Source organism: Alexandromys fortis, unplaced genomic scaffold (assembly GCF_014885135.2).
Source record: "Alexandromys fortis isolate MF-2015 unplaced genomic scaffold, M_Fortis_MF-2015_v1.1 scaffold_246, whole genome shotgun sequence".
Taxonomy (NCBI): Eukaryota; Metazoa; Chordata; class Mammalia; order Rodentia; family Cricetidae; genus Alexandromys; species Alexandromys fortis.
In genome coordinates this window covers 1,202,143-1,225,961 of record NW_026068131.1, presented here as the reverse complement: position 1 = coordinate 1,225,961, position 23,819 = coordinate 1,202,143, and the positions used below count along the sequence as shown (strand labels likewise).

Here is a 23,819-nt window from a genome sequence, read left to right as displayed (position 1 = left end):
AATCTTAATCTTCTAAGAGTACTAATATAAAACTGCAAAGCCAGAGCTGGGAAGTGCCTTTTCCTTGTGTCTGAGAATCCTAACTGTCCCAACATTTGGTTTTCTCTGGAACTCCAAGCCTGCTAAGCCATGCACAGAACTTTGAAAAACTGAGCTGCATTTAGCTGCCTCCTCCCTTCCTGCCCATAGATTCAGTTAGATCCAACTCTAGGCGCTTCCCCCCTCAGGCCCCAGCTTCAGTTCCTGGAACTTTAAAAACTCTTGCCACACTTGTGGCTTGTCCATTGTTTACCAGCCAGACTCACAGCGGCCTTTCAGGGGCGGGGTTTATTTGCATAACCACTCCCAGACACATCAAATAGTCCAATCGTTGTCCCGCATGCCTCACAGAGGAGAGAAGGGGGTATAGGCATAACATGAAAGAGAGGATGGATTTGATCTGTTGTTGCCACACGTGAAAGTGAAATGAATCCAGCAGAACACTGGTTGCAACGGATTTCGCCTATTGTGAGAGCGGTATGCAGGTTGGGGGCTCAGGGGCGGCTATTGGGCAGGGTGTCTGTTCTGTACTCTAATGTGTTTGCTCAGGGAGTCTCTATGTATGATCCATCCATTGATCTTTACAGGTTAAGTGTGGGACCACTCTTTCATTTGGTAGCTAACTAGGGACGGAAATAGAGGACCATATCAGATGTCCCTGTAAGGGTGCTACAAAGTCAGCCTGACTTGGGGAAAAGTATTCTCTAATCAGTCATTTCATCGTTTGAGCCCCGACAGCACTCGCTGAGATGTCAGAAACTTAGGCTGTTATTCCTACAGCCTTGACTAGTCAGTTCCTGCCTGTGCAGGTTCGAACTAAAGCCAGATGGCCGCTGGGAATATGCCCGGACTTGTCCAACAACCTTGTGCATCTGGGATCCAGAGATGAGGAAGAGAGAGGAGGAGGGAATGGATTGGATATTCAGAGCATCCTGCAGAAAGCTGAACTACTTAGCCCACCCACGTGGTGCTTGGGCAAGTCCGGGCCTGTGTAAAGAGCAATTTGGCACTGTGTATGGGGGCTTTCAATCCAGCCTTGTCACCAGTGACTGAGTTTCATTTGATCACTTGCTGCTGGAAGCCGAGCCCAGGACAGTGATATTTTGATCCGGCCTCACCCCAAACACTGGCCAAGACCCAGACAGCTGCAAGAACTGGCGGGGTGCAGGGAGGAGAAGAGACCTGCCAGAGACTAGGCTGGGAAAACAGGCTGGAGGATCTCATTTTGACAGGTTTTGGCGGCCATGGCCAATATCATGTAGGGCAATGGGAGGTAGTAAATTGCGGAACTATTTAGGTGCCTCTCCTGTCCCCTTCACATTTAATAAACATAAAATGCATACTGAATAATAACCCTCTATCACCAAGTTTGAAGCACTAAGCTGTCTACGATAGAGAGGCTGCATCCCCTAGGACTTAACAGACTCATCCTGAGTGGAGGAACACAAATAATACTGTACAAGGCAAATTAAAAAGTTCAGTCAAAATGCTCTCAAGTAGTCAAGTAAGGACCACATCAACTAAAGCCAGAGAAAAACAGAAAAGCTGTTCTCTCTCTCTCTAATTTTTTTTTAGTGTTTTTGTGTGTTTTGTCTTGAGTGGGACTTGTTCTGGGTATCTTTAGGACCGGAGAGTGTCCCAGGGAGATAAGGCTGGACTAAATGAAACTCTATGTAGCAAGGTGGCTCTTTAGTTCCTGCTGCCAACTCCTAAATGCTATAAGCACAGCTATGTGTTCATTATGCCCAGCTGATTGCTTTTCAGTCCTAACACCTTTGGGTGCTAGAGAACAAAACTATTTGTATTCAGATCTCATTCCACCAAATAGCAACTGTGTGCCTTTGATCGAAAGGCATACAAGGATCCTGAGATTCATTTTGCTCCAGGTAAAGGTTGAGTTAACAGCACCAACATCATTGAGTTATTGTGATGAACTGAATTAATCCATGTAAAATGCTTGTACATGCTTAGCATGGTTCAAAATAAGCACTCAATAAATGTTAACCCTTATTATTGAAGGTAGAGTATGTAGCACAGATAAGGTTTCAACAGGTGGAAAAAGGAGAGGAGGCATTTGAAGCAGAGAAGACATGCACAACTGCTTGATGGCAAGGAACTCAGAACATGTGAAAGGAACAATAGTCAAGTTGGATGCTTTAGTACAATTGGGAGAGAGTACCAGTTAGATTGGTGGGAAACTACCCGAGACTTTGGATACTTGAGTTTCTATTTATTTGGCAGAGCATGGTACTGCCACCGTGCGTTTCTGAACTGAAGAAAGGTCAGATCTGCACTTTAGGAAGAATAGTTAGGTAAATGTGAATCAGCTGGGCAAGAATAAGAGCACACACAAAAGGGAATAAACGAAAACTGAGGTGGTGGCTGAGCGAACAGAAGGAAGGCAATGTATGTATCAAGTAACACAAACTTTGAAATCCCTTCAGAGATTTGAAATGATGAATTACATGAGATTTGAAAAGGGAAGGATGGAGTTTATCTCTTGGGGTTAACTTACACTTTGAACCAGTACACATTTTCCTCCTACCTTTCTAGAGAGTACAATTTAGAACCTGTTGTTTGGAATCCTAAATGCGTTCGTTGTATGTTCAATATTTCCATGATGCGTCGGTACTAACTGGTTTCATGCAGTAAACAGATGTTTCTTCCATCCAAGGTGGCTCTTTAGAATCATGAGGAAACCCAGTGAGAAAATCCAAACTTCCCTGTGTTTCTGTTTTCCTGAAAAATGAGAAATAGTTCCCACTGGTTGGAAGGGTTAAAAATGATAATCTTCTAAAGGATCTATCCCAATGCTTGAAGAATAGTAGGCTTTTGTGAGTCATATGTTTCTTTTCTAACATTTGACTTCACCTTTAAACAGCCATCTCATCTCTGACAGCACTTCCAGAGGAAAAGTCTTTGCTGTTCTCTAAAAGAAGCCATTATCTGGCTGTGGGGAAATCCTTGACAGCTGAGAGTTTTTTCCTCTGGTTTCAGCCGCATTTTCTTATGCCTCTGTCGGGTATACAGTTGTTCAAGTGGTGCTTTCTGGGGCTACTTACCACACCCCCTTTTTTTCTTCTGAAAGGTAGGAGCTCTGAAGACCAGAGACCAAATTTCCCTCCATCTTCTATCCCCTGGGAAATCAGCTGGGTTTATTCCATTTCTCGTGTGATAGTATTAATTAAAATATTTGTCTGCGGTTTTGAACTATACAAAATGGAGTGGCAGCACCTTAAGAGAGATGTCAATAACTGCAAAAGAAACATAATGGAAGAATGTGACAACTTTCTTTATAATGTATTATTCCTTTCAATTCTTTAATTGCATCTTTTCTTCACTAGAATATGCTTAGAAAAAAAAATGAAACTTGCTGGGGATCATTTGGTCTGTGTGTCTGAGCCATAACTGCAAGACAGTTTTCTAATTCACGTTTTTTTTTCTTATTTTTTTACAGCTGCTTGCATATAAGATGTTGGCTAGATAGATTAATTCTGGCACTAGAGAGGAAGAGAGGAAAATAGCTATTCAACTGCCTTGTGTCAGCTACATTGTCTTTGAAATTTTTCAGGAAGAGGAACCAGGGGCATAGAAACCTAAGGCAGGCCACATAGCCTTCCTTTAGTTAGATGTCTTCTTGATCTGTTCCACTTGAATGCCTTATGAAGGGAGTAAGTCATACGTCATTATTGAGAGCTGAAGCTTTTGAAGCAGCAGCTATTTTTTTCCCTGTTTCCTTTAGAGGACTGGCTCCACCCATATATTCTCCCCTAAGGTGCTTAATGGGAAGAGTACTGGTCAGTTTTATCATCAGTTTATATATGAGATGGACCATTATTATTAGAGACGTATGAGAGATGTTAGGATGGCTGTAGTCTGTCTTAGATTAGCATTAACTATATATTTTTCAGTGTTTCTCTAGACATGCTCTCTTGCAAATGATTGGCCTTCTTCATTCTGGTTTGGTGGTTTTCTCTTTTGTGACAAAGCCTAACAGAATTCCTAGTGTGTAAAACAATTATCAGCTGAGTTTTTAGTGACCGACAATCCATTCTGAAGGATTTACAGTTATTCTATATGTATCCCTAAGAACAACCTAGATGCCCTCAACTGAAGAATGGATAAAGAAAGTGTGGTACATACACAAAATGCAGTATTACTCAGCTGTAAAAACAGTGCCATCATGAGATTTTCAGGCAAATAGATGGAACTAAGAAAAAATCATTCTGAGTGAGGTAACCTAGATCAAGAAAGAGAAACACAGTATGTATTCATTCATAAGTGGATACTAGATATAAAACAAAGGATAAAAAGGATAACTAGACCACAATCCACAGCTCCAGAGAAGCTAGGTTACAAGCAGGATCCTAAGAGGGACATATAGATCACCCTGGGAAGGGGAAATAGATGAGATCTCCTGGGTAAACAGGGGGTGAGAGGTGGTAAGTCGGAGGTAATAGGAGTGAGAACATGAGGGAACAGGATGGTCCAGTTGGGAGAGGGATGGGGTGGAAGTTCAAGGAAAAAGATATCTCCATAGAGGGAGCCATTATGGGGCTGCGGAGAAACCTGATGCTAGGAAAATTCCCAGGAAACCACAAGCAAGTCCCCTAGCAATAGTGGAGAAAAGGCCTAAACTGACCTTTCCTTGTAATCAGATTGGTGACTACCTTACCTGCCATCATAGAAACTTACTCCAGAGACTGATGGAAGCAGATGTAGAGATCCACATGCAAGCGCCAGACCAAGCAATGGGAGTCCAGTTGAAGAGAGGGAGGAGGGATTATATGATGAAATGGAGACACCCACAGAGACAGTTAATCTGAACTGGAGCTCAAGGACTCTAGACCTACAGCTGGAGATTCCGCATGGGACTTAACCAGGGCCTCTGCATTTGGGCGACAGCTGTGTAACCTGGTCTGTTCATGGTACCCCTGGCAGCAAGGCCAAGTTCTATCCCTGGTGCATGAGCTGGCTTTTTGGAGCCCATTCCCTAAGGTGGAATACCTTGATCAGCCTTGCTACAGGAGGGAGGGGCTTGGTCCTGCATCTACTAAATGGGCCAGGCTTTGTTGACTCCCCATCTTATCCTTTCTGAGGAGTGGATGAGAGTGGGTTGGTGGAGGAGGAGGGGGAGAGGAAAGGAGGGAGGGGAAACTGTGCTTGGTATGTAAAAATGAATAAAATATAAAAAAAAAATTTGCAACCCATCTAAAAAGTAAAGTAGTTTCCATGTGATATTATGATGGAATCAAACAATAAGGTGTCATTATTTCCAGGAGGTTGTTAGTCACTATTGTGATTAAGCCAAAAAGAGTGGGCAGTACTCTTTCCCTTCCATGAGCCGCCTTTCCCTGACCCAGTATACCCTTTGGTATTTTTCTTGTTGAGAGATTACAAAGCCAATATTATGTTTTGAAGAAAAGAGAAGCTGGATCCTTGGTAACATAGTTAGTCCGCAGTCAGTCCTGAAGGTGGCCTGCCTCTTTGTTTATGGGAAATAGACAAGGCAGTGAGCCCTGGGTAGAGACTTACATTATAGTCTTAACAAACTATGTACATTTGTGGAAAATTGTATTTTTCCCTTGTAGCTCCAGTTTTCCGACTGGGATCATAAAGGTTGAGGTTATCTTGATAGATTCCTGTGGCATTTCATGCCTCCATAGTCCCAATTAGTTGTATCTTAAATTTTAATCAGTTGTCAAAATGAAGAAAAAAAATAAACCATAATGAAAACATATTGTCTTGTGAGTACTGAGCTGCCTGTTACTAAAGGAGTTCAGAGAAAGATGGATGATAGTTTTCTCTGATCAATAAAAACAGGAAGATAACATGACCTTTTGTGTGAGATTTTGAAAATCTAAAATGATTTCTGTAAATTATTTCACAAAAACATAACTATATGTGAGGTAATAGGTTTATTTTACCACACATTTTTTATAATACTAACCCTTTCAAGGCCTATGCTTTTTTCCTCTTTTTGAGCATTTTTTTCACATAAATTTCTTCTTTAAAATTTTTTTACTTAGCATCCAATACATTAAGTTTCATTGTGACATTTTTGTAAATGTAGATCAGTCTTTCTTATTTATGTTCGCCTTCAATTACCCTTCCCATTTCATGGGCATGGCTTTTAAATGGAGGGTGGAACACCTTTGGCAACAGCATCTCCTTCTCTCTGAATGAGCCTCAACCTCTGGGCTGATTTTCCAAGTCTCATTGTGGAGGTTTTGCCTTGGGTTGTATTACATGTGCCTCCGGCTTTATCCCACAGTTTCTGTAGGATATTTCATTCCCTGGCCTTCTGAGAAAGAAATGTCATATTTGATTACTTTTGGATAAAAAGGACTGAGGGACTCAGGGTGGTACAGTTGGTCTAGATTGCTTAGTAATCTGAACAAAGCCAAAAGTAGTAAGGGAAACCAGAAATTAGAACAGACTTTCCGAGTCACACAGTTTCCAGCCACGCATATAAAGAAATCATATCATGATCTTGATTTCTTTCTGCGATACTCTGCCAAATTTCCTTGGGAAGCTAATGAATCTCCACTTCAAGCACTCTCTGGTAGGTAATTAATTATTTATTGTTCATAGCGAAATTTCATGCTGTCTTATGGTGGTCGATACACGAATCAGTGACTCACTTAGGCTTGGGTGACAGGGAAGCAAATCAGACTGAAATATTGGCTCAACATTGCCATGACTTGTGGCTTGTCGCCAATGTCCTTTGCTCCTCTGTGCTGGGTGGGACAGTAACAATAGTCCTAGCAGCTCTTCCCATGTGAAGCCCAGTCTGGAGTTTCCAGAGCGCTTTCACATACATTGTCTCATTCTTTCCCTTGAACATATTCCAGGGCAGTTTCTGGACTTTGCTTCTACTGGGCATGACTATTTCAGCAGAAATAGAAAGGGTATGTTCCCTTTAAAATCAACCTAGAATTGACTGACTTTAATTTTATTAATTCTTTTGTTAATCATTTCTCTCTCATATATATGCATATATATGTATGTATGCATAGTTTGGTAGGTTTGACCTTTTCTTCTGCTCAATGTATTGTCTTCGAAGTTGTATTTGTGTTTTTGAGAAGTTTATCTTTTTTTGAGGGAGCTATGTGTGCAGGCACACATTCTGAAATTTCACTCTTATGATTACTGTTTGCCATTGGATGAGTAGAAGTGGCCCCGTTTACTGACTTAATTCTACTTCTACAGTGACACCTGCCTTGAAAACAAACTCTATACTTGGGCCCACCTCGGATAAGATATAACCTCTCGCTTTGTGCACTGGAATAAAGGACAACGTAAACAGGTGAGTCACTCTTTAATTGTTTACAGCTACTTTTTATTTTCCCGAAGCTGTTATCATGCACAGAAGAAATTCTTAAGCCACTAGGAAAATAGAAAAAGGAGCCAATTAAAAACTATAATAAACACCTTTGTCTCTTAATTATTTCTATGCCAGGCATATGATTTAGCAAATTAAAGCATAAAAAGATAATTTACTTTTAAAATACAGCTTCTAAGGCTCAAATCCAATTCATCAAGCTTTTGTGACAAGCACAATTACCTACCCACGAAGCTATTTTGCTAACTTGCAATTTACTTTTACACAAATCAATATGAAAATTGCACGTCTTAACCCCTTTGTCCATCCCTGTACCATATCTGGCACTAACTCTCACTTCTTAGTTATTAACGTTTTATTATGCATTAGTGTTCCCAGAATCAACTTTTCTCCTGGGTTTCCTTTGTGTGTTGGTGGCTGCTATTTCCGTTCTAGCTTTAAATATGTGTGTCACTTAACATTTTGTTTGTGGCATCCTTCTTTATCCATCTAAGTCTATCCCACTATTTACCTAGTATAATGATTCTTAACCACCAGATGTTTTGATTTAGCCATGGGTGTAGGCATTTCACAAAACTTCCCCAGTAACCCTTTTATGAGGATTATTTAAAGAAAAGTCAACTTAATGTTCAGAAAAGTTTTTTTTTCTGTTCACTGAAAATATCTCAAAAAGGAAAAAGATCAGTAAGGTTATATTTTAGTAGAACCCTGCTTTGGGAAGCATGATACACTTATGGATTCTAAACTGCCTTTGAGTCTTAGCTTTCTTCCGTTTTTAATTTTTTTTACTTTATTTTATTATTATTATTAAAAATTTCCACCTCCTCCCCACCTCCAATTTCTTTCCCCCATCCCCCCACTTCCCTTCTCCCTCCCTCTCCAGTCCAAAGAGCAGTCAGGGTTCCCTGCCCTGTGTGAAGTCCAAGGTCCTCCCCCCTCCATCCAGGTCTAGGAAGGTGAACATCCCTTTTTTAATTTTTTTAAAGTAAATTTATTCATCTATTTATCTTACACCCTTTCCTCTAAGCCCCTCCCCCACTTCCTTTTCCACTCCCCAAACCTCTCCTCCTTCATCTCAGTCCAGAAAAAGGCAGATCTCCCATGAGTATCAATAGAACATGGCATATAAAGTTGCAGTAAGACTAAGCACCTCCCCATGTATTAAGCCTGGGAAAGGCGTCCCAGTATGAGGAATAAGGTCCCAAAAAGCAAGCAAAAGAGTCAGAGGCAGCCCCTGCTCCCATATACAGTATTTGGCTTTCTTTCTTGCCATGTAAATGAACTTTAGGTAATTTCTCTCTGAGACTCATTTATTCTGTTTTGGTAAAATCTGTCTTAGCTCTCCCCTGTGGTTATTGTGAAGATCAATAGAAATAAGGGGCTCTACAAACTATAAGGTTGTTACTATTATTCTGTAGAATCTCTTTTTACCATTTGGTCAAGTAATAAATACTTACATAGTGTCTACTGTGTGACAGGCACTGTTTTAAGTATATTGAATGGGGTAGTAAATATAATGGGCACACTGATATCATAGTTACTTCTCTTTAGAGGAAAAATTGTATACATGTTAATAAGAAAAGCATAATGTCTAAGAAATTCACACATCCAATGGAGAACAATGAAACAGGAGGATTAGGGGAATTCCTGATTTTAAAATAGTGGCCAAAAGAAACCCTATTAAGGGATTATATATTAATAAAGACCTAAAAATTTGAAAGATCCAGTAAAATGTGTATATTTAGGAGAAGATTCTTGGTTTGAGAAGGTATGAAGGCCTTTCACTGAAAATATCCCTGCTTAATTTGACGAATAGCAATGAGACCACTGGGGCTGAAGTGGATACAGTAAGGAGAATTGTAGCCCCCTTGGCTAAAGATAGCAGAGGAAGTTTTAGGTAGCCAGATTCCATAAGATATCACCGGTCATTTAAAGGATTTCAGTATTTTTGCAAGTAAAAGGAAAAGCTATTGAAAGAGTTGAAAATAATGTCATCTAACATGTTTTAAAGGATCTGTTCTATATTTTTCTCCTTTCTCTCTCAGTCTACCCCCAAAAAAGAAAAAAAAATGGGTACATTACCTCTGACTATGGAAGGATGGGAATTCTATTTTACTGATTATGCTTTATATTCAAGCAATACAGAAAGTCAAAGCTAAAGGAACCCTTATAACCACACCATTCTTTAGCATTGCTGTATCTGAAAATCAACCGGTAAACTATGTAAGTTCCAGAAGCTCAGTTCGTACTTGGACTGATTATATCAGAACCTCAAGAGTAGTACCCAGATATCCATATATTTTGAAGCCTCAGAAATATAACTAAGAATGAGGACCGCTGGTCTGAAGTATTTAAAACTAATCAACCTTCTCAAGATGACTGTTCAGCTTGACTCAGCACTGAGTATCACTGTTACCTTTGGCAGAGTTGCCCCTGGGACCATTTACTCTAAGTAAAATAAGAAATAAAAAAAAAAAATGACAAATGGTGAGCAGGAAGAAGGTACGATGCTTGATAATACAGAGATCTGACAAGAGGAAGCTCAGCTAGAAATGGATCTGGCCCAGACCAGAAAAGAGAACTCTGAGAGGCACTGTCTAATCATTTGCAACAACATCTGACCTGCAGGCCAAAACATCTGGAATTGATAAAGGTACTATCCAGACTAGAAGTTTGATTTCCAAGGAAAGAATGATTCTCAAGGCCAACCTGAACCGCTGCTCTGATTTTTGACAGCCCCGAGCACATGGGTGGTGACTGGGCTTACATAGAGGAATGGACAGGGAATGGGGCAGCTGCTATCTTCATCACCCTTCTTAAATCTCAGGACTTCTGTACTGCCCAGGCAAAACAAATAGCCTAAAGTCCTGAGTTCTTAATTTAGACTCGTCATCCTCCAAGTTCTAGCCATCCTAGATAGAGACCATGCTTCATGCCACAGGCATTTCTGCAAGTTGAGAAGACCAAGAGCCACAAATGGTGGCCAGAGGCAGCTGCACACCCAGAGCCGTGTGACAACCTTACACCCAACAGAAACGTAGCCAGCATCATTTATTCAGGGCACAGTGAGCTAATGTTAGATTATTATTAATGCCAAGCTCGTTGCTTTTCTTTTTCCGGTATGCCTGCACTAACTCTCTTCTAGGTTATATTCTGAGGAATTAGGACAATGGAAAAAGGTTCACAGATTATGCAGATAGTAGAGATAGTAGAGAGAGGACAAGGAAAGAATCATTTTGTAGTCACTCCAGTCTTACTGGATAAATATTTCTGTGCACATGTTTAATAAGATATTCATTTAATAATATCATATTAAGTTCATATACATGTGCAAACACATTGAATATGAAATTGGGGTGAAAAGTTGAATGAAATAAATCATTTGGACCAAGGGGATATTTGAGTATTTAACTTGAAAAAATGAAGGTCACCTTTCTCCAAAAAACTGAAACATAATTCATATAACATAAAATTTACCATTTTCAATTATACAACTTCCTGCTTTATAATATATTACAAGGTTCTACTATGTAATTTCTGGTCATTTTCATTACACATTACATAGAAACTGTCTCCTCCTCCTAGCACATGGCAAATGCTAAACCTACTTTTTGTCTCTGTGGATTGTGTATTTTGAATATCATATAAATGAAGTCACATTATTGTCCTTCCATGTCTAGCTATCTCACTTAAGTATAATATTTTAAAGACTGATTACACATTATAGCGTACATTATATATTTTATTCCTATGAATAATGCTTTGTTGTACAGACATCAAGCTCTGTTTATCAACTTTGTTTATAAGTTGATGCTTATTTGATTTTTTTATTGTCTGTTATTATGAATATGCCACCAGGAACATATATGTACCAGGTTGTGTGTGAACATGTGCTTTCACCTCTTATCATATATATTTAGGAGTCTATGTTTAGGAAGAATTGTTATATTATAGGACAATACTATGTTTCATATTTTTAAGAACTAATAAATCACTTTCTATAAATGTTGCACTATTTAGACTCTCAACAACAGTGTATGGAATCCTAGTTGTTTACAGCTTCTGTGACAGTTGATTATTCATATTTAAGAAAAACATATAGCCACCTACTGCATATAATGGAATGTTTTCTTATAATTTGAATTTGGATTCTGACTGAGCACACATTCACGTGCTTGTCGGTCACTTGTCCTTTTTCAGAAGTGTCTGCTTAAAGGCTCAGCTTATTTTATGTTGTACTTTTTAAGATTTGAGTTGTAAGAATTCTAATTATCTTCTAGGTACAAATATTTTTTTAGTTATATGATTTGAAAATTTTAGTTGTTTGGTGGTGGTGCACGCCTTTAATCCCAGTACTTTGGAGGCAGAGGCAGGTGGATCTCTGTGAGTTGGAGGCCAGCCTGGTCTACAGAGTGAGTTTCAGGACAGTCATAGCTACACAGAGAAACCATGTCTCAAAAAACAAACAAACAAAAAACCCCAAAACAAAAATGCTGTGAGCTTATTTTTTTTATTTTATTAAACTTTCTTTTTATTTATTCTTTGTGTCTTTCAATTCATGCATGTCAATCCCTTTAGTTTTCCATCCCTTTGTATCTGGCCTCTGCCTTTGCAACCTTAGCCTCAAAATATAAACTTTAAGAGAAAGAAGAAAAAAGGAGAAAAGGAAAAATCTTGTTATGGAAGTTGCAATGTGACACAGTGAGTCACACAGTAAACCCTTTTATCTATGTATCTTTATTTGTAAGTGTTCATCACAAAGAGTCATTGGTCTGATTCTATGCTTCTGGTTTCTGCTACACGATTGATGCTGGACCCTCACTGGGACTCCTCTTAGATATCCTGTTGTTGCCCTGTGTCATGGCAATCCTGCAGCTTTGGGTCTGCAAGACCAACCCCTTCATGTGCTGCAGCAGATCATAGCAGGGGTGGATGCTGGGCTGGGCCCAACTCATAACCCTTATTCTGGGCCTGGGTAGTGGCATGGTTGGTCAATCCCTCCAGTTCTCCCTTGTTTTCACCACCAGGGTGAGCTCTCTAGCATTTCTCTGGCTAGTTCATCCCTTGCAATGATGAGCAAGAGCCAGGGCCATTTCTCCTACTCCCATGCCTTAAGGGTCGGCTCGCCCACACTTACACCTTCAGGACCAGTTCTCTAGTGCTGCCCAGACGAGGTGTAGAGAGCACTCTGCCAAGTGCTGCAGCTGGTGAGGGGCAGGGAGATTTCTACCACTTTTATGCCTCAGGGCCAGATTTCTCACTTGCTATAGGCAGCAGGGTGTGGGAGGCGTGTCTTCCAATAGGGTAGATGATGGGCAGGGCCAGATCCCCCATGCTCAGGTTCTTGGGCAGTTCACCTGCCTCCCTGTCAATAGGGTCAGCTCTACTGTGCTGCCCAGGTTGGGTGCAGGGTCTATTTTCCCCGGAGTGCTGCCACTGGCAACTGGGGGAGGGTCATCTCCCTCACCCAGCACAGGTGGCAGGGGCAAGCAGGAGGGCATCTTTCCCTCACCCTCAGTACCTCATGGCAGATGAAGGGCATCTTCCACCCTCAGAGCTAGCTCACCAGTGTCTCTGCAAACAGGGTCAGCTCTACTATGCTGCTAAGGCGAGCATCAGGGCCCACTTTCCTTAGTGTTGCAGCAGGTGATAAGGAGGGATAGCTCCCTCATCTACCATAGGTGGTGAGGGGCAAGAGGTAAAGGTGGGCATCTCTCCACCACCCACACTGCTTCATGACAGAAGAGTAGTGGGGATAGCTCTCCCATGATCACAACTTCAGGTGAGGGAGCTCACCCTCACCTCCACCAACAGGGTTGCCTCTATTGTGCTGCCCAGGTGAAATGCAGGACCTGCTCTCCTGAGTGCTGCAGTTGGTGGGAAGAAGAGGCAGCTCTCCCACCTCTCCTTCGCCCATGCTGCCATTTGGCAGACTAGGGGCAGGGCCAGGTCTTCCATGCTCACATTCTTGGGGCAGGCTCACCGGTGTCCCCATCACCAGGTCAGCTCCCCTGTGCTCCCCAGATGAAGTGCAAGCCCAACTTTCCCAAATTTTGCTGCTGTTAAAGGGGAAGGTCAACTCCCTTGCCTGTTGGAGGATGTACGGGCAAGAGGGAGTGCACACAACACACAAAGGAAGCAGTATCAACTATACCCCTCTCATGTCCTCAGGGCTGACTCTCCCATGTTCCTGTCAATAGGATCAACTCTACTGTGCTTCCCAGGCAAGGGGCTGCAACCGGGGAGGTATTGGGCCAGATATCTGACCTGCTGAAGGTGTTGAATGGAGGAGGGCATCTTTCCTTCACGCACACCACCGCATGGCAGAGGAAAGGGGCATAACCTGTTCTCGCATTTTCACTCATGCCCCTGAGAACAAGGTCACCTCTATTTTCCTGCCCAGGTGAGGTATAGGACCCTGTCTCCTGGCTGCTTCCACCAGTGAGGGGCAAGACCAGTTCTCCCTAGGATTGCAGCCTGTGAGGTGCTCGGGCAATTCTGTACAGCCCTTTCCTCTCTGCCTTCAGTGGTATCAGGAGCCATGGAAATCAACACAGTCCGTGGTGGCATCAGGGTCATGAACCCAGACATGGGTCCAATAATCTTAGCTTATTTTAAATTTCGTTTTTAAAAATTTTAAGTTATAAGAACTCTAACTATACTCTAGGCAAAAATACCTTATTAGTTATATGATTTCTAATTTCTTGTCTTTTGTGTGAATTATTGTCCATCTTTATTTTTAAAATATTTTAATCTTGATTAACATGTATTAATTTTTATCTATTAATGAGGTTCAGAGTGTTATTTTAATGAAATAATGAAAACGAATCACCTTAATTTGTTTCCTTCTCCTTCTTTCCTGATGTTTATTTTAAAATTAATCTTAAAAAAATAACAAATATCAACTAATCGTTTATTGAGCGTGTTCAAAACCAAGATGTAGGAGTGTTAACATGCAAGTGGGCCAGTGAAGAGTGAGCTGGTGCCAGGTGGTGTGTTTCCATGCTGGGTACTGCTTCACGACCAGCTTTCAAGTGCCAGCTATTCTTTGTGTTCAAAGTGGCTGCTTTGGAGATCTCCCCACAAAGCTATCATGTGGGAGAGAAAAAATACTACCCAACAATTTATGAGAGGGAAAAAAAGGCAGAATTTCTCTTCTTGATTCTTTCCTATCTCCCTTTATCTATTAGTCAAATTTTACCCCGGAGTATTACCTATCCCACAAGTCTGGAATTCTATGGCTATGAAGAATTTCAGATCCCATCTCCTATGGTAGGGAATTCCATTCGAGTCTAGGGGGAAGTTACAGAAACTCTAGCTATGTGAATAGCCGTGCCAGAGAGAATCTAATGCAGTGCCTACGCTATATTCATTGTAGCCTAAGACTCTTATTGTTTTTTTCTAGAAGATGATGAAATAAAACATGGTGTTAAAAGACCTTTCCCTAGGTCATTTTTCAGTAAGCACTAGTTTTATTTTTTTATTTTTTTTTTTAACACAAACCTGGTGCTGAAGACTGTGGAAGACCCAGGTAGAGATCCTGGACTTTATGGACCAAGTAAACAAGGGTCATTAAAGGGGTTTGAGGTGAAGAGTGGCAGAAGATAAGTTTTTTTTAAGCCTTTATCTCTGTTCCATTTTCTCATCTGACTAAAAGTGTATAGTACGTGGCTTGGAGAGACAGGAGCATCAGAGACTATTTTTGAAGGTTTTGAGGTATCCCTGGTGAGGTCAGCAGCTTTATTTGGGCTTTAATCCCACAGCCTAATACTCCTTCCTCTATTTAAACCTTTTCATATCAAAGGGATGAGCTCTAGTCTGAGGCAGTGAGGTCAGGGGTTAGAGAGCCAAAGAAAGGAGAACATTACCTAAAGCTCCTGGTTAGGTCTAAGAAGACCTTGGGTCTTTCTTCATTTGGCCCGAGGTTCTAGGCAAACTAAAATCCATTGATGAGTTCTCTGTCGCTACCTAGATGGTTAGATGTCATGAACTGTAAGCTGCAGTCATTATATCCATAAGGTCAGTATCTAGTGTATATTCACATAACATCCAAGCATATGAGGGCATGTGCAGTGTTTTATACATGTAGGGCTTCTCACCTGTATCTTTATTTCAGGACAGATAAGGTGAGAACATTTAGTATATACCTTTCCACAGCTGCCATACTGGCATAAAGAAAGACTTGAAACCCAGAGTTTCCTCTTGAGTGCCTTTTGGCGTTCTCTTTACTCTGTGGAGCTCCTGTGGGCTACTCAAACAAGAGAGGGCCTGCCTGGCAATCTGACTGGTTTGCAGGTGCATTCTGAAATTCAAAAGTAAACAGACTACTGATACCCAGCCACAGTAATTCAAAATTCATCGAGATTTCTGATAAATAGCATCTCATGAGTAGTAGAGGATGTAGCCGGGCCCAGTAGATGGCAGGCGTGATAATAGTACCATTTCATGTGTTGAAGAGGCTGTTTTAGGAGGGAACAAGCATCCTGCAGTATATGGGCTTTGGTGATGGATATGGTTGAGATGCCACTGGAAGCCGAAGCTGGAAGGCTTAGGCTCACTACAGGATATCATACTTTCCCTGAAGGTCATGGCCATTCCTGGAAGCCCAGGCCTTCCTCATGGCATTGTGTGGGACCCATTTGTAAATCACGCTCCCTGGCTAGAAGGGAGCTGCTCCATGAAGGGGTAAGAGTCTGCTGGGAGCAGTAGCCCACACTATCCTTAGTGACATAGTGAACTATGATTACTTTTTACTCAGACTTTGCCTAAGTGACTCAACAGACCAAAAAAAAAAAAATGTGTGTGTGTGTGTGTGTGTGTGTGTGTGTCCGGGGAACTTCAGTTTCTTCAGACTCTGAAAACAATGATGAATGCTTGATGACCCATGGTTGTAAGGGATGTGCATTCTTTTTCCAGAAAAGAAGCATATTCAGAACTAACAGCAACTTTTTCTCTAGAGGTATCTGGTGGACAGACCATCAGGATCTGAGTTCTTGAGCTGCCTACTCATGTTGTCCAGAGTTCAGCTCCACTTTGGGACTCCAGGGTTCAGAGTCACTTCAGATCAGAGGGGAGGCTATTTCCTAGTTTCCTAATCACATCTTGAGACAAAAGCATTTTGGATTTTTAAGTACTAAAATATATAAAAACTTGTCTTCTCACCCTGCCCTTTGGTTGCTTCTGGTATTTTGCTAAAGCTTAAAAACATTATTATCTGAGCTCCCAAGAATTTAAGCCCATATGATTTGATCAAAACAACTTTAAATTATGCATTTTAATATTTCTTATGAAAAAAATCATATAAACAAGAAACAAAAAGGTGATTTCTATATTTAAATTTAGATGACATATAAATGGCCGTGAAAATATATAATGACAGAAACTATAATGACAGTCACCTGCAGGAAGGTGTCATGTTTCCTGGAAAAGGGGTACAAGTAGGCAATGTAACCTGAGTAGGCAATGTAAAGGTTCTATATGTTTACATGGATAGTATTTCCTGTCACAAAGCTCAGAATTTGTCCTCTGCATCTGAGATTTCTTCAACATTCATGTATTTTCTTGGACTATATTTTTCTTCCTGTTTTGTTGGGCAAGGTGGAGGCAGAAAGAATTTTTCAGTGTGACTTGTTTTGGTACAGTTGAGTGGATTTTGAACTTTGGAAGAAGCATAAAGAACCCCACCCATCCTGTGTCATGCTCCAGGAGAGAAGACAAGAGATGCCTGATACTTCCTTTCATTTCCCCCCTTTCCACTAATGGAATGATATAAAAAAAAAAAAAAAAAAAAAAAAAAAAAAAAAAAAAAAAAAAAAAACCAGTCCCACGTCAAAGATCAGCCAGAGCACTAGGATGTGACAATAAAAGTGATTGTTCTGTGGGAAATGACCTGCTACTCAGTAAAGTCCCTAATATCATCCCCCTCCCAGTTAATTTGTATATATTTTCTTTGCACTTCCATTTCAGAAGTAATTATCTCAGAAAACTTTCTAAGCCTTGTCCACTGTGTTCTTATATGGGAATATCCTGATGGAAAATATTCAACGAACACTAATACAGTGTTCAGTTTAGCCAAGGTGACTTAGATACTGTACACATTGAAGGGCACATGTGCTTAAGCATCATGTTGTTGGTGGGAGCAGTTACCAAGGAGGGATGTCTTCTGCAGACATGTGCTTCTTTGTTGTAACTTCCATGTTCCTGATGACATGGGCCATTGAAGTATTTTATGTGCTTCACCCTTTCCTTTCCTGCAAATGCCTGGAGTGATAAATGCAATTTCCCTTAAATTCTTTACACTTCTAAAAAAAATTTCTTGTAAACTAGGGGCAAATATGAAGAGAAGTGTCTAATAACCATGTAGTAGCACGTGCACACAGCTCCATACTAGGTCTTTTTTTTTTATGGCTTTTCAAGACAGGGCTTCTCTGTAGCTTTCGAGCCTGTCCTGAAACTAGCTCTTGTAGATCAGGTTGGCCTCAAACTCATAGAGGTCCACCTGCCTTGGCCTCCTGAGTTCTGGGATTAAAGGTGTGCACCACCACCACAGGACCATAGTAGGTCCTTTAGCGTAAGAACATCTAGTTCTTTATAAATTACCATGGAGGGTGTGTATTATTAAAATAAAAATAATTAAGAGTAAATTAAGAAAACCATTTTAAAGGCTAGTAAATGGCAGAGTTCTGATTCACATCCAAGTCTGCTTGGCATGGGTTTACAATGAATTGTCTGGAAAAGTACTGTTGGAGAGAGAAATGATCTAAGTTTCTGAGACACATACATAATTAATCATAGATCAGGAAAATAAGTGTGCTTACAAACTAACAAACAGCAAGCGCTGTTGGCTTACTATTTCTGTACTAACTTGGTGTTGGGCATTAAGATTCTTTACTAAAAAATTCATAGGTCTGACTGTGCATTGCTGACTTGTTCAAAACTACATCTTCTGTAACACTTAGTAGGAGAACAGAGTCAGTAATAGGATATTTAAGAATAGTTGTATTCACAATGTCTGATTATTCTTTCTTATTCTTACCAAAAATTAACATCTGCTGTAGGACACTGCTATTCACAGGAAATAGTTTTCATATAAGACCTCACATTATTGATGGTGATGACCTTTATTAGTTATTAGGCAGTTTTATCAATATAACCAGGATACTTCAGAACAGTCTAGCATACAGATGGCTTTGCTTTTTCAAATAGTTTTCAAACTCCAATTGACAGACAATTTAATTTATGTTTTGGATAATTGTTTTTATTAAAAAAAACACAAGAGGGACAAAAAATTCTGTGTTTATTTGCTATGTCTGGGTATGTGTGGAAAGCCTACCTAGACAGGAATCTCAAACTAGGGCTAAAGGGAGATACTATGGTTCAGACAATTTAATGTTTATAGGGTGAATTGGGCTTTGGAAACCAAACTTAGGCCAGTAGCTTCCGTGAAAATTTCAGGCGCTTTTGTTAAGAATTTATCTCCAAAAGAATTTTGCTTTGTGGATCCTGTCAATGTCTTTTTTCTTCCTTCCTTCCTTCCTTCCTTCCTTCCTTCCTTCCTTCCTTCCTTTCTTTCTTTCTTTCTTTCTTTCTTTCTTTCTTTCTTCGAAAAGAAAATCATGCAGGAAAAGTTTTCTCTAGATAATCCATGCTGGATTTGTTACCATAATCCTGAATTCCATTGGTGTTGAGTGTTAAGAGACTACTAATAGTTTTTGTCCTCAATGAGAAGTATAGGGAATGAAGATGGGAAGCTTGCCTTCTGAGGCCGACAGTTGGAAACAACAGAGGAGAAAGTGTGTTCATTTTGTGCCAAAAGTAAACTTCATAGGACACATCCCACTGAGTGAAGAAATTGGAAAGAAGAGTTATGGGAAAAGTTATACTTCAACAAAAATGCCAGCTAACACATATATTTCTATTGGTGACCTTTGTGGAGATGATTGGTGGTCATACTGTCCTCTCTTATAATTAGAAGCATATATTAAGGTCTATCAGTATGTTGAGAACCCACCTGAAATACAGTCTTACAAGAGATTGGGAGTAACAAAAAAAGTCCCATCATGAGTTTTATTTTAGAGAGACAGGCACCATGTTATAAAAATTGTGTTTGTGCAAAGCTACCTATCTCCATATTAGCACTGTTTTACTTGTATAGTTTCTCATGATTACTTAAGGAATTTAACACATTTAATCCTTTCAAAAAGCTGTCTGGTGTAAAAGACAGAAGCATGATGTTCATTTTCTTCAATTTAAGTAACTGAGGTCATTAGTAATCCATCCAAGACTGCAAGTTGAAATGGAATGGGCCAGTCAGGGTAATCAGACACTTTGGCAAAGAAGAATCATGTTTCAATTTTTTTCATTCACAAATAAAGATATTTTTTACATTGCTTAAGTTAAAAAATATCAAAAGTGTTTGGAAATATAACAAAATAAGCGTGAAAGTGATTTTTATTTTTAAATTCTTAAGAGATTTTTACACATTTGTTTGTAGCCACGAGAAAGAATCCAACTAACCAAGCAGTGGTGGCGCACACCTTTAATCTCAGCAGTTGGGAGGCAGAGGCAGGCAAATCTCTCTAAGTTCAAGGCCAGCCTGTTCTATAAAGCAAGTTCCAGGGCAGGCTCCAAAGCTACACAGAGAAAGCCTGTCTCAAAAATAAAAAGAAAGAAAAAAGAATCCAACAGTTTTACTTATTTATTTTCTTGCTTGCTTGTTCCTTTGTTTATTGACAGTGAGCTCCTGGTAGAGTTGAAAATTTCTTTGTTCCTGTGCCTTTGTGTTTTTTTTTTTTTTACTTGTAAAGTGGAATTTATAATAATTTGTGTCATTTTTTGAGAATCAAATATATTGTCACATAGGAAGCATTTACAAGAGTTCTAGGCACACCATCTGTACTCTAAAAGTTTTACCTATATTAGTTTCCTTTCTTTGGCCATTCTCACTAAAAGCCACAGTTAAGAAGACACAGAAACAAGGTGTCAGGAAAGCCACTGCTTGAAAATCTTCTGGTTTTCTCAGTAGCAATTGTTTTCTGTACCCATAGTTTCTTCATCATGGATTGTCAAGAAAATGAGTACCGGGACCAATGGGGGCATTGTGTCACCTGCCAGCAGTGTGGCCCTGGACAGGAGCTCTCCAAGGTAAACCTTCTGATCAGTGCTTTTTTTTTGTACATCTAAGAAACCAGGAAGTGTGTGTGTGTGTGTGTGTGTCTGTCTTGTGAAACAAATAAAGAAACAAATGTTTAAGAAAAAAATTAAGAAAGGACAATATTAGAAGTTCCATCAGTTCTCAGCTCTTATTAGTTCAGTTCAGTTGAGCAGATACAATGAAATACAAATCATATGCAATAGTAGTCAGTGTTCAATCACGAAGTGAGGCTAGCAGACTCAGAGGCCAGGGAGAGCTTAATGCAATACTATGATACCTCATAAAGAGATATGTACATATCAAGGTTCAGAATTTTTGCATTCAAGAAATCTGTTAAACAAAGCAAAATACATTAATTGGGTTTAGAAACAAAATACCAGGTTTGGGGAATGTGGAAGGATCAAAAAAGCTGATGTGGCCTCTGTTCTGAAGGGTCTGCTTTACTAAAAAAACTGTCTTAGAAAGGATTCAGCAATAGGAAACAAGTTGAAGCATAGGATGATCCAATTAAAGGTAAATTTTTGAATAAAAAGAAAAGCAATGAAAACTGAGATCAAGGCAGGGACTCCTTAGTTTTTACTTACTTCACATCCCTTGTTGCTTCTTCAGTTGGGGATGATATTAGAGTTTACTATAAAGGCTAGAAGAAGAAAGTCAGTAAAGTTTCTGTATGCTTGTGCTTGTTTTTGCACATTTATTCATTCATCAATTACTTACCTCACATTTGCAAAGTGGCCAGTATGATTGTAGGTATCTCTCTCTCTCCCTCTGTCTCTCTCTCTGTCTCCCTCTTTCTCTGTCTCCCTCTTTCTCTGTCTCTCTCTGTCTCTCTGTCTCTCTGTCTCTCTCTCTCTCTCTCTCTCTCTCTCTCTCACACACACACACACACACACACACACACACACACACACACACACATTGAAGGCCCAGAAACGGAATTATGTTGATGTGATGCAGTGATGTGATTCAGAATGGGAGCTGGGAAGAGCTCCCTGAGTAACTGCTTTCTGGGAATGACGCAGAGCTAATACAGTCCCAAGTGAAGTACAAATTAGTATTGTTTCATGGATAAGAAGATTAACACGGCTGATTCACAAATAAAGAAAAGGGAAGGAAAATATAGGTCAGACAACTGGGGGACTTTGATGAGAAACATCTTTTTTTTCCTAAGGGCATTAAGAATCTTCTGGGGTTTTTAAGTAAATAGCATGTTCTATCGACTAAAAGAAATAAAAAAAAAATATTTATCCTAATTCCTTCTTCCATTTATAAGTTAAAAAAATAAAAAAGACTAAAGCCCAAGGCTATCAAAAGATAGTATTAACTCTAGTTTTAACATGTATTCTACAGAGGGATGCCCAAAGGGTTGTGGAGGAATTCCAAGGCCATGACAAGGCTACCACAGGATAGGTCATATTGGTTATTAGGATGAATCTAATGCAACAAATTTCTTGTCTTGACAAAAATATCTCTTTTAAGTACCACATCAGATTTCATGATAAATGGTTTATAAATGTTCCTCTCGTGTACATGGTTATTACCTTTAAACCATCTGCATTGGCAAACCTGCACTTCTTGAGGGGAAAAAGAGGTCTGGTTAATCTGTCAAGCTGCTGTCATGAAACCCATAAAAGGAAGACCATGATGAAAGTTCCGTTTGGCTTAGTGCCTCTCTGACTGTCATTTACTTCCACACCACTTGAAAGTTCAGAAAAAAAAAAAAAAAACACATATATGGCAATACTGCTTCTGGAAAACTTTTAACTATAAAGAATTTCTATTCATCTGGTCGTCTGGACTTTGTAAGGAACTCTCTCAAGAACATTATTTTGTTCAGTTTTGTAACTGTCCTGCCAGGAAACTGTTGTGAGCCTCATTTTACCGACTAGACAACCACAGTTCAGAGAGTGTGTGCAACTTGTTCAGTGACTGTGAATGCCGAAGAAATACATTTGGAGTCAGGTACTACTGGGTCCCGTCTTTCTTTCAAATTAAGTAGGATGCATTAAATTGAAAGTAACATTTTCCAAAAGAAGACATACAAATAACCTACAGGGCCATGAAACCATGCTCTACATCACTAACCAGGGAAAGACTTTTCAAGCAACGTGATTTTGAAAAGAAATAATACTGAAGATTTTGCTTTTAATGCTGGTAAGGTTGTAGAAAAAGAACTCTTCCACACTGTCATAAGAATAAAGTCGTATTGTAAAATAGCTTGGATGTTTCTCAAAAAAAAATTAAAAATAGACATTTTTAGGGAAGTTGGCAGATTAGAGACCTCATGATGCAAGCCACTGAAAGAAAACAGGAGAGAAAAGGGTCATCTTTATCCTTGCAAGAGACAGTAGCTCTAAATGGGCTTATTAAGCCAAGTGAGATCTCTGTGGGGAAGCAGACAAGAGTGGCTGTGAACTAGTGCCTAGCTGCACAAATTGGCTCTGGTGAGGTAATTGGAAACCACAGGGAAGCACTTTGCAGTACACACACTCAGCAGAGCTGCAGTAGCAGTTACCTGAGAACCAAGGACTGGCTAGCAATTGGAGATGAGGCCTTGGAACTAAAGCTTTCCGTCTCACAGCAGGGTTCCAGTTGAGGTTAAGCGGGAATTGCAGGACCAAAGCTCATACCGCCTTCCCCTTTCTGAGTACCAGTACGTCAACACTGTGACAGACCCTGAAGAAAGATCTGCCACAAAAACTGAGATCTGGGTGGGTCCAGGACCTGAAATGTGGTAGGGCAATTGACACACGCTGTTAAACCAAGTCTGTTGCTTTAGTCAGTGGTAACCCATGGCAACAGATCCCCACCTGCCTTCTCCAGAACAATGCTGCCAAACCACAGAGAGTACCAAGGAGGGAACTGAGAACTGCGCGGCTCACCTCACTGCGGCTGTGCCAAAAGCTCAATCCAAAGTAATACTAGCTAACCTCTATGAGACAATGCATACACAAAATCAAGCTTTACAGATGTCTACTGGAATACCAAACCGCAATGCTCCCATTAGTGCAGTTTGCCGCATGAAACTCTGGAAGGGAAGAAAAATTTCAAAATCCATTCCAGGATAAAAGAAATATTGACTGACATGATGTTTTTAATCCAAAGTGCTTTTATTATACATTCTTGCTATTGTTGAAAGTTTTGTGAATTTTAATTTTTCTTTTTCTCTTTTAATCTTAACTCGTGAATAAATGCTTCATAATGGTTGGGCTTTAGGTCATGGTCATACACTGCTCAGTTTGTATGATTGTTGTGTTTGCTTTTTTTTTTTTTTTTTTTTTT

The 23,819-nt window shown here is 40.0% G+C and overlaps 1 protein-coding gene across 4 annotated transcripts in view; it reads left to right on the top strand.

Annotated features, from left to right (window-relative positions):
• Positions 1-398: 398 nt before the first annotated feature.
• Positions 399-23,819, top strand: part of Eda2r (ectodysplasin A2 receptor) — a 45,062-nt gene continuing 21,641 nt past the window's right edge. For 3 of the 4 annotated variants that reach the window (XM_050126057.1, XM_050126056.1, XM_050126055.1), the window contains exons 1-3: positions 399-516; positions 7,252-7,348; positions 20,431-20,527. In XM_050126057.1, the coding sequence (XP_049982014.1) occupies positions 20,441-20,527 (87 nt within the window). In that variant the 5' untranslated portion in view covers positions 399-516; positions 7,252-7,348; positions 20,431-20,440. Of the gene's footprint in view, positions 517-7,251; positions 7,349-20,430; positions 20,528-22,394; positions 22,500-23,819 lie in introns of all 4 variants that reach the window. The other variant, XM_050126058.1, reaches the window with a different exon arrangement.